Raw genomic sequence first — 11,513 nt, 5'->3', positions numbered from 1 at the left:
TTTTTTTTTTTTAAAGACAGGGTCTTGATAGTTCTGGCTAGCCTCAAACTCATACCAATCCGCCTGCCTCAGCGTCCCAAGTGCTAGGATTATATGCATGTACCACCACCCCCAGCTATTCAATATATCTTCACTGAGATGGTAGACCTACAAACCTACACAAGTGACACAGCCGCAAAAAATTTAGCTGGGGTGGTGGCCCGTGCCTGTAATCTCAGCACTCAGGAGGTTCAGGCAGGAGGATCCCCATGAATTCTAGGCCTGCCTGGGCTACACAGGGAGTCCAAGGCCAGCCTGAACTACATAGCAAGACCTGTCTCAAAAAAAAAAAAAAAATTGGAAAGAACTTTATATACCAACACCAAAAAATAAAAACAATACAAGTAAAACTGCAGCAATCTGAGTAAGAGGTAAACTATATCAGTGTCAGTATCCAGCTCTAATACTATTCTCTACACCCAAATGGTGACAGCAAGTTTTCAGGCAGCTGCCACCACTGCACACACATGAGTCCTGGAGTGTCACTGAACATTCCTTCATCTGGATTTTCCCATGTGTCCCCAAAGCCAGTAACACTAAATTACAAAATAACATTAATTTGTACTTAGAGTCCATTCCCAAAATAACTGGGCATTTCAATTACAGCTGACCCCTGAATAACTCAAGTTATAGCACTGACTCACTCACACAAGGTGAAAATCTGCAGAAAACTCTTGGCTCTTCAAAATACAAGGCAAGGGGCTGGGGATTTAGCTCAACGGCACAGTACCTGCCCAGCAAGCGCAAGGTCGTGAGCTCGATCCCTGGTACCGGAAAAAAAAAAAAAAACACAAGGCAGCTACAAAATGATTATATGAGTTAATTTCACAGTTAAGTTTTAATACTGCATCATGACATTTACTTACAGCTCTTTCTGCATAGAACACCATGTATGTAAATTTTGGCAAATTTTTACTTTCTAGTATATATGTTGCCCAAGTGAGCACAAATTTTAACTTTTTTGTTGTTTGGGTTTTTTTTTTTTTTTTTTTTTTACAAACAGGGTCCTGTTTTGTAGTTCATGCTGGTCTTGAACTTGTCAAGTAAGCCAGGCTCACCTCAAACACATGGTGATCTTTCTGCCTCAGGCTCTGGAGGGCTGGGTTACAGGTGTGCACTACCATGTCCAGCCTTTAATCTTTATAACAGATCTGTGTATATTTTATGGTAGCAAATTGATAAGACTATTGTCTAACACATTTTATACACTCATAACATACCTACTGTATTCCTAATGGTCTTGATACTTCTAGGCTATGCAGTTCATCTGAGTTCTTTCAAACTATCACAAATCAAGAAAAAAACCCTGCAAGGTTCAAACACATGTATTTCAAAGTCAACTGTACTTCTATCAAATCTGTCAAATAGATGACAAGATGTCTTAGTACAGAACAAAGGTTATATTCTAGGTATTTTTTTGCAACCTTTTCTGTTTGTGAAAGATTCCCAGCATCACGCTGGCAGGGCCAAAGAAAGCAGTTACTTACCAAACCATGAGTCTATATTTTCTGTATCTTCCTCATAATCCAGGGATGCAAAATTAATGAAGTAGGATGGAGCATCAAAGGAGTAGGGGTTTTTAATTTGCAGCATTGTCCTGCCCTTCGTGGGGAGGAGCAGGTTTGTCCCAATGTTTGTATCACGTTTCTCGACGGGTCAATTTCTGAGGAGAGAATGGTTCAGAAATTTGGCTCGTATTAATCGAAGGCACCGACTGAGTCCTACTCTGTGTTAGTATTACTACATTTGCAACTTAGCAAATATACTTATTTTGGACTGTATACTTATTTTGTCAAATCAACCTACAATTTAGGGTTTTTGGGGGGTTGTTTTGATAACTTGAAAACATTCTTTGAGGTAAACATATTTGAATTAGAAAGAACCAAAAGTTTGATGAGTGCTTACAACATGCCAGGTACTGTGCTAGGCATTTTACATCCATTATTTTAGTATTTTCTCCACTACCACTTTTTCACCTCCGAGCTCCTCTGCCCTGATAACCCCATTTCTGAGACATAGTGACTTTAATGCCTGATGTGTATCAGAGTCCTAATTTCAATGAACTCTCTCCCAGTTTCTACCTACCACACACATTTCTTGTGCTGCTAAAGCCAGAGAGCTCTGTTTCTATCTCTGCTATAATACTTCTCACCCGGCTTTATATTTAGAGTAGACCGAGTTCCTGAAAACAAGAATGCATTTGACTTGCACACACTTCATCTATCTGTCAAGGTACTTAGCACAGCACCTTTTTTTTTTTTTTTTTTAGCACAGCACCTTATACAAAGTACGTGCTAGGTACAGTTTTGCAAGTACAGGGTTGTTTTGTTCTGTTTGAAGCAGTGTCTTGCTGTGCAGTTCAGGCTGGCCTTCTACTCACTACGAGGTTGCCTCAGTCTCACAGCAATCCTGTCTCAGCCTCCCAAGTACTGGGACTGCACCATGTGACAGGCAATACAGGTTCTTTCCTAAGAAATACTTTTCCTGGACTGGGGAATATAGCTCAATGTTGGAACACAGGCTTAGGTCTGGGTTCAACCCTTGGTACTGCCCACCAGAAAAAAAAAAGAAGAAAAAAAAAGAAATACTGTTAAGAAAATGACTTTAAAATACACATAAAATGTACAATATGCAAAACAACTACAAGTAACAAGTCATAGATATGGGCCCACTATAATGTTTTATATTCTATCATACGGAAACCTCTACAGGTTTAAATTCAGCCTCCATTCCAGATATATCTAGCTTATAAAAGAGCTGGAAGTAGTATGAAAAACAGCCTACCACCTAGTCTCACTGGCATATAATTTGGCCTATGAAACTCAATGAGCCATTTATTTCTTTATCCAACATGTGCTTAAAAGCATTCTGAATCTTGGAAGGGAACTTGATACCACTTCCCTGGCATAATCACTTGCATAAACATTTTTAAAAATTAACGAGTTTCGTTAAATTTTATTTAAAAAAAAACTCATTTCATTATAAAAGTGTATGCTCATTTTTAAAAGGTAACTAAAAAGCTTTTATAAAAATAAGTACTTAAAAATTTTTTAAACATTGTGATGGAGACCAGTACGAAGAAGACCTGAGCAGGACTTAAATTAATCAATTGGCTTTTCTTGTTCACTTGTGAATCTGTCCAAGGCCCAGGCTCCTTGTCTGGAAATGGTGGGACTCATAGTAAGTGAACCTCTGTGAGTCACTAACCCCTACGAGAACCTGCAGTGGTGGATGAAGCCAAAAAACCTCAAAGGATAAGATCACAGCGATGCACACCTGGATCAGATCTCAACTGGATAAAGACTATAGCCTCAGGCATCTTACTCCTGAGTGGATTAACTTAATACCTCACTTGGAGAAGTCCTTGAGTGATTCCGTGCTTCTTCTTGAGCACTCCCCTCCCCTTCTTCTGATAACCAAAAAAACATGGGCCACCCAGAGGTCTTGGTCTTAACCCGAAGAGAATCTTGAATTCTGTGAGGGCTTTGATCCTCCTAGAGCCCTGAAATCATTCCATTTGCCTCTTTTTATTTAACCTTTGCTGAACACTCGTTTGGGAGATTGTGGACCTGATCAGCCCACAATAATTAAGGGATATTATTAACCTGATAATATTGTAATCTATAGTACCACATTACCCAGACTTCTCCCTCATATAAATATACAAACTATTTTCCTTTTTTGCTTTGCTTTTCTGGTGCTGGGGATCAAGGCCAGGGTCTCATGCAAGCTGGGCAAGTACTCTACCACTGAACTGCATCCCCAGCCCTGTTATTTTATATTTTAAAAATGGATTGACTCTTGTTTTTCCTTTTTGCAGTGCTGGGGATGGTACAGGGTCTCATGTTTACTAGGCAACTGCTCTATCACTAAACACTAGCCCAGGTCACTGACATTTTAAGTCTGCTTTGCATCTTAAAAGCATTTCTTCATGTCAATAAATATAGACATAAAATTAATTAAGAGTGTATCACAATTATATATTCTGCATTTTTAGTCTTTTTCTCCAGTATTTTCATTTTAAAAATATTTCTAGAAAAGTTTTTGTAGATAAATTTCTATATACATCCATAATTTTCCCCTTAAGATACTGTAAATCCTAAGGAGTTGAATTGCTGGGTGCGAGGCTTTTGACAACTAACTGAAAATGTTCCTCAGAAGAATGACAGCCACTGACATCACCAGAGGAGCATGCCAGTTCCCCAGCCCCAGCTCTGCGCACTGACAGCCTCAGGCTTCTCCTCTCTGCGCTGCACCACTACACTCTTGAATGAGGCATGAGACCAGTTACACCTGCCCACACCATGCTCAGCCGGAGGCTGGCTTCTCTCAGTGACCGCGGTGAGTCAGCAGGTACTTCTGTGACTTAGAGCATCTTTTTAAAATTACTATTATTTTAAAGAGAAAAGAACAAAAACAAAACACAAAAACTATAAATACAGAATTTCAAAACAAGATAGGAAATCAACAATGATTGTTGTACTACTTACTGTTATCTTCAAAGTAGCTTTGAAGATTACCAGATATAAGTATGTAAGATTGACCAAACAATTGAACATTAAGTGTTCCTTTCAATAAACAATGGAAATTAGTAGTACAATTATCTAAGCTATTGTGTGTGCATGGGCAGGTGCATGCGGGGAATTTATTTTTGGTTTTGTTGTTGTTGCACATTTTCTGCTATTCATGTTTATAGCCCACAATAATCTTAATTCCTTTTTTTATTCCCTTTCCCCCATCCATCTCCATTCTTTTTTTTTTTTTTTTTTTGGATGTGTTTGCAGTACTGAATGTCGCCCTTCCTTGTGTGGAGCCGGTACATGTACATAGCACATCTTCATTTCTTTTTACATCCCCTCTCCCTCCCTTTCCTCCCATGTCGTAATAATATATGTTATAACAAGTATCTGACTTACACAGTGACCCTGAGCTATACATGAGAGAACAGCTTCCCATGGTCTCTCCTATGAGCTCAGCGTAGCCAGGATCCCATGAGATAACCTTCTACCAATGTTCTAATTGAGGCAATCAGTGCAGAAACATGACGTTTCAGAATTGAGGGGAATCTTTGGAAACATCTAACTTTTGCAGTTTATAGATAAGGATTAATTAAAGCATAAAGAGTCTCCTAAGATCTCAGTTTATGATTTGAAAGTTACCACAGATGATCATGACATGCCAAGTACTGTTAAGTACTAAATCCATTATTTCTAATGTTCACAAAAATCCTGTAAAGCACCAATTATTCTCCTAAGCTGAAAGATAGAGAGGCTAAGTAACTTCTCTAATATCACAGTTATGTAAAGAGAGAGCTGGATCTGGAACAGAGGCTCCTGACTTTAGTACAATGTTATTTCCACATTCTTCTGCTCCTGCTTCATGAATGAGAGTACAGTATCTTGGTTACTTTTCTCTCGTTGTGGGACAAAATACCTAACACCCAGAATTAAGGAAGGAAAGGTTTATTTAGCTCACAGTTTGTGGAGGTTTCAGTCCATACTCGGCTGGCCCCAAGGCAGAGTGACACATGGCAGAGGGCAACAGTTCATGGCGGCAGAAGACAGCAAAATCAGCAAGAGCTAAAAGGGAGGAGGAATAGCAGAGAACAAGCCTCTTTCCCTCCCTTATACTGTATGCAAGATTCCCACCCTAGGGTGGGCGTAGCACTCACACGCATAATCCCAACATTGGACCATGAATCAGTCAAAAACTCCAGAAGCCCCACCCCATGACTGCATGAGCCTTGAGGAGGGATATCTAGACACAACTGTAACATACAGTAATACAGTACTCTTTTTGCTCACTTTATTACCAAGTAGATCCATTCTCCATAGTCCTTTGACCTAAAAGGAGGGTTTTCTATTATCCCCACTCTAATTTTTTTTAAGGCCAGCCTGAACTACATAGCAAGACTCTGTCTCAAAAAAAAACCAAAAAAACAATCAATTCAAAATGCATGAGCCATATACTCTGGTTTCTCTTCAGATCACATAACTCTTTCGCCTTTTACAGAATGCACGAGCCAGGGGTGGCGCATGCCTGTAATCACAGCACTTGAGAGGCTGAGGCAGGAGGATTGCTCCAAGTTCAAGACCAGCCCAGGCTACAAAGTAAGTTCAAGGCCAGGCTGAACTACACTAAAATGGAAAGTACCTCCTTCGCAGCCACCTTCCAAGCCTGCGGTGGCCATGGGACAGTTCTGACCCACTGGAACTAAGAATTTGTTGAAGAATTCATAGGAGAAGTTTTATTTTCCTGCTGCAGCTATCTCTGTCAGTTCCCTTCACCCTTCTCTCACTTGAAAGCACATCCAAGGGCTAAAACAATCGCAGCCATCTCCGATACACGTGTGGACTGCTAAGAGAACAGATGCTGACCCTCACACCCCTGAGCTACTGACCACCTACCTCCAGGACTCTTAGGGGAGCAAACTCATACTTTTTTTGTAACTAATACTATAAGCTACAAGAGTTACATTTCCTGTCACTTGTAGCCAAAAACAATTCCCAACTAACATAGAAGTCTGCAATTCTAACAATCTGGCAGTCAGTTTATATGACAATGGCAAGTCACTCTACCTGCCTCTCTGCCACCTACTTCGCATAGACAAATGAGAAGGCATCTTATGAGCTATGAAATATACAACCTCAGGTATCACTGGCCACTGCCACCTGACTTACACACACTTTTCCTCTCCTTAACCACATTCTGACTCAAAAGGTCCTCAGTGAAGGATTTCTCAGTGGCTGACAGTAGTTAAAACTTTCTGGTTGGCAGGCACGAAATCTTCCTGTTCTTGTGAACAAACATGCTGGAAGACATACATGGGAAAAATCTTGGATTCCCATGATCTTAATGCCTAAGTGAGGTCACTGGGAACACTGCCCAGGCAGCAATGTAATGAGGACAGCTAACGCCGGGGAGGACAGAAGCAGGAACTGTAACATGCAGCGGTCCCACCTGCCTCCTAAACACCACAACTACACCAAAGCCTACTGCTAGAAAGCGAACCACTCGCATCTTTTTTTTAATTATGAAGCTCTACTACTAGTCTCTATGAAGGGCAATCTGCATTGAGGTAAAGGAGAAACTTATCCTACAGATATTTATTTAAGCATGTGTAAGTTTAACGAAGTGGAAGCAGGGCTCAATGCTGCACGCCTCTTGAGGCAGAGGCAGGAGGACTGCAAGTTTGAGGCCAGCCCGGGTTGCACAGGGAGTTTCAGGCCAGCCAGACTAAAGAGCAAGATCCTATCTCAAAAAAAATGTTGAAGGCCGGGTGTGGTGACACACACCTATAGTCCCAGCACTCAAGAGAGGCTAAGGCAAGGAGGATCACAGGGTTTTGAGGTCATCCTGGGCTATACAGTGAGTTCAAGGCCAGTTTGAACTACACAGTGAAACTCTTGTCTCAAAAACAAAACAAATGGGGGGCTGGGGATTTAGCTCAGCAGCGCAGCATCTGCCTGGCAAGCGCAAGGTCATGAGTTCGATTCCCAGTACCAGAAAAAAAACAAACAAACAAAAAAATATATATGTTTGTACTTATTTGAATACATACTACTTTCGTGAGTATATAAATCAACATGATCTTCCCATAAAGCAATTTGGTGTATGTATCAAGTCTTAAAAATAGTACTCTTAGGCAAGCATGCGAGCACATGCCTATAATCCCAAAACTGTGGAAGGCTGAGGCAGGAGGACTGCAGGTTCTAGCCCAGCCTGAACAACTGAGCAACTTAGGGAGACCTTGTCTGGAAATAAAAAATAGAGCTAGGGTGTAGCTCAGTGGAAAGGCCCTGTGTTCAATGCCCAGTTACAAAAAAAAATATTTTTTGATTAGCAATTTCACAGGGTAAAGTACTATAGATAAACCATATATTGTTATATGGAATATCAACATATAGTCTTTAAAATTATGCTATAGAAAAATTTAATGATGTGTATAATTATTAAGTGAATAAAAAGTAATAAAGGCTTTCAGCGTATGATTTTTTTGTTTTTTGAAATGGGTCTCACTATGTAATTCAGGCTGGCCTTGAATTTAGGGCAATCCTCTTTCTTCAGCCTCCCAAATGCTTGGGATTAGCCAGGAGTGATGGCCCACGTCTATAATCCCAGCACTTGGGAGGCTGAGGCAGGAGGAGCACTGCAATATCGAGACCAGCCTGGGCTACAAAGTGAGGTTAAGGCCAGACTGAACTGCATAGCAAGACCCTGTTTCAAAAAGACAAAAAACAAAAAGAACAAAAAACAAACAAGTACTTGGGATTACAGGCATGCAGCACAAAGCCAGGCAGTGTATAGATTTAAAACAAAATAAAGGCACAAAAAAAAGTAAAGAAATCTATCGAAATATTAGCAATAGCTTATCTAAGAAGTAGTATAGTTGGCAGTTTTATTTTTTTTGTTTTCCCTATTATATAAATTTCCTCCCCAAATATGTGCTACATTACAAAGATAGCTTAACTTTTTATCACTACATGTTTGTGGTGCGCTATGATTATACTCATCATGGGGTATTGATACATATATTAATTCTCTTTACAACCCTTTCCCCATCTCTTGGTCCTAAAATAATTTAAATACTTACAAGACTGACATATTAATGTTCCCTTTATTCCTTTTCTTCCCCCAGTACTGTACGGGGGATTGAATCCAGAGCCTCTGCCTTGAGCTACATCTCCACCCCTCCCAGCTTTCTTTTTTTCTCCCCCCCCCATAGGGTCTAAATTACAGGCTCAGCCCAAGCTCATGATCCTTGTGCCTCAGCCACCTAGAGGGGTGGTATTGCAAGCATGGGCCATCACACCCAACTCTCTTATTAATATAATTCACTGTGGAATTCACAGCTTTACCTGTGGTTTAATGAGTCTGTTAGTCTGCTTAACTATAGGCTTGGCTGAAAGCTGCAATATAGTCTCACTTATGAATTTTTTTTTTTTTTTTTTTTTTTTGGTCTTTTTGAGACAGGGTCTCACTATGCAGTTCAGGCTGGCCTTGAACTCACAGTGATCCTCCTGCCTCAGCCTCCAGAGTGCTGGAATTACAGGCGTGTATGCCCAGCTCAGTTCTGAATCTTGAAGTCTAGCAGATTCCTCTTATTAAGAACCTGGAAATAGCAGCAAGATGAATGAAGTTCCTTGTAGTAAAAATATAATATAGGGAAATAGGAAGGGGCCTTAAATGAAAGACCAAAGGATACGTCTGAGAATAGCAGAGGCCTCCCAACACGACAAACCTAACATTGTTACTGCACCAGTGTAAAAGTTTTTAGACATTTTAGTGTACATGTACTGTCATGCTGTCTGTGCTACACACTCACTTTAATCTTTACAAGCTTGCATTGTAGGAACACTGAGTAGTAGCATATACTTCTACTCAGACAAATAGGCTTACTTGCTTAAAATGTGAACAAACTTTTTATTACTACTTTCATTTACTAAATTTTTAAATTTCTACTTCCTAGATATAATTTTGTACTTCTCATTAATTTTTCATTTCTTCCCCTTTTACCAAGTTCCCCTATCCAAACAAACACAGAACTCCTTCTAGTTATCTCTACTTATCTCATGGAGGCCCTTGGGCTGCTGATCTGCATCTCAAATACCCAGCTCTTTTCACAGAATCCTTGGGCTATACAATTGCACTACAGTTAACCCTTTAATCAACTTCAATCATGACAAAGAAAATTTTGTCAAAGGACATTCAAATCCCACCTTTCTTCCCAATCAAGACAAAGACTGAGAGAGAGACAGACAGACAGACAGACAGACAGAGACAGAGACAGAGAAAAGCTGACAGGAAAAATACATAAGGAATGTATATAACTCCAAAGCTTTTCTGGAACCTAAATAAGAGATAAAAAACCTTCCCACATAATTCTTTCTCATGGACAGGCATCACTGCAAATGTAGGAAAAATTAACTTTATAAAGGCTAGAATACACATATTTAAGCATAGTCACTACCAAAATAACCCTATTTTACATAAATAATTTGAAAATTTAGCCAGCCTGGTGGCACATGCCTGTAACCCCAGCATTTGGGAAGCTGAGGCAGGAGGAGCACTGAGTTCAAGGTCAGTTTGGACTACTTAGTAAGACTCTGTCTCAAAAAACAAACAAAAAAGCTGGGCATGGTGGTACAGGCCTGTAATCCCAGAACTCAGGAGGCTGAGGCAGGAGGATTGTTTGGAGTTCAAGGTCAGCTTGGGCTACAAAGTGAACTCATGTCCAGCCTGAACTGCATAGCAAGTCCCTGTCTCAGAAAGACAAAAAAAAAAAAAAAGCAAAACAAAACAAAAAAAACCCAGCTCAAACAAATTTACCAGCCTACTTGAACACGAGCCAAGTTTTCATACCTGCAGTTTTGTAGTGCCTCCTGTCTATCCAATCAATTGATATTTGGTGGCCGATTCCCATACCCAAAGACTGCTCTAGTCTAACCAAACTGCTTCTCAAGAGCCACTCTGTACACCACCTACTTCACCAGCCACTCCTGCCCGTTTCAGGCCTCACTGATCTTCCTCACCCCTAAAAACTGTGCAGAGCACTCAGATCCTGTTTTGTCTTGGTCTGACTGTCACCTGCAGCAATCTTCTGTCCCCAAGCATGACACAAAGCCTCTGAATGTACCACACATCTGCCTGGATACCCACAGTACCTAACACCAACCTGAACACACAATACACCCTAAAAGGTCAACTAATTGAATAAGGGAGCTGGGAGCTGACAAGAATGACAATTTAACAGTAAACATAGGTCAGGTGTGGTGGCACACCCCGGTGATCTCAGCAGTCTGGAGGCTGAGGCAGGAAGATCATTGGGAGTTCGAGGCCAGCGTGGGCTACAAAGTGAGCTCAAGGCCAGCCTGAACTGCATGGGGAGACCCTGTCTCAGAAAGACCAAAAAAAAAAAAAAATAGTAGCCAGCCACACCCAATCCAGCCCGTATACTCAACTATGTTTTGGGGGATGTTGACAGGTGGTATAATATACTGATGTCTTTTTCTTTAATAGTTCTACTTTTGACATCTGATGAGTGAGAGAAATTCACAGAAAGCCTGTAGGATGTCAAGACGAAGTAACACTCAAGGAAGTAAACCCAACAAGTGAACTTGATTTCAAGCAAAATCAGGGAGTCAAAATTCCTCCTCTGTGCTCAGCAGGAATAGTTTGGAGGAGCCCTGGCTACCGAACTACTGGAAAATTTTATGTGAAAAAAAAAACATTTATCAACAAAACAGTGGGTGAGGCAAGATGATCACAAGTCGGAGGCCAGCCTGGGTAACTCAAGTGATTTGGTAAGAAATAAAGTTAAGGGGTTGGGCGTTAATGCAAAGGCTCTGGTTTCAATCTCCAGTACAAAAAAAAAAAAAGGAAAGGAAAATAGAGGAAAAGCTGGGCTTGGTGACTGTTGTAGTCAGGGGTTTACAACAGCAACAATACAGGACACATATTTTATAAGATTATTT

The 11,513-nt window shown here is 40.5% G+C and overlaps 1 protein-coding gene and 2 long non-coding RNA genes across 4 annotated transcripts in view; 2 read left to right on the top strand and 1 right to left on the bottom strand.

Annotated features, from left to right (window-relative positions):
• LOC106147029 overlaps positions 1–6,087 on the top strand; it is a 27,935-nt gene extending 21,848 nt beyond the window's left edge. Inside the window, exons 3-4 of the long non-coding RNA XR_001231727.1 lie at positions 4,127–4,380; positions 6,052–6,087. This is a non-coding gene — a long non-coding RNA (uncharacterized LOC106147029). The remainder of the gene's footprint in view (positions 1–4,126; positions 4,381–6,051) is intronic.
• LOC102028449 (targeting protein for Xklp2-like) overlaps positions 1–11,513 on the bottom strand; it is a 41,550-nt gene that overhangs the window by 28,055 nt on the left and 1,982 nt on the right. For both annotated transcript variants that reach the window (XM_013506542.1, XM_013506543.1), the window contains exon 2: positions 1,527–1,702. In XM_013506542.1, coding sequence (XP_013361996.1) covers positions 1,527–1,632 — 106 coding nt within the window. In that variant the 5' untranslated portion in view covers positions 1,633–1,702. The remainder of the gene's footprint in view (positions 1–1,526; positions 1,703–11,513) is intronic.
• LOC106147030 lies at positions 6,110–11,403 on the top strand. The gene is made up of 2 exons (XR_001231728.1): positions 6,110–6,149; positions 11,059–11,403. It is a non-coding gene; the product is annotated as an uncharacterized LOC106147030 (long non-coding RNA).

Source organism: Chinchilla lanigera, unplaced genomic scaffold (genome assembly GCF_000276665.1).
Source record: "Chinchilla lanigera isolate Chin_1 unplaced genomic scaffold, ChiLan1.0 scaffold00111, whole genome shotgun sequence".
Lineage (NCBI taxonomy): Eukaryota > Metazoa > Chordata > Mammalia > Rodentia > Chinchillidae > Chinchilla > Chinchilla lanigera.
This window is presented reverse-complemented; position numbering and strand designations above follow the sequence as displayed.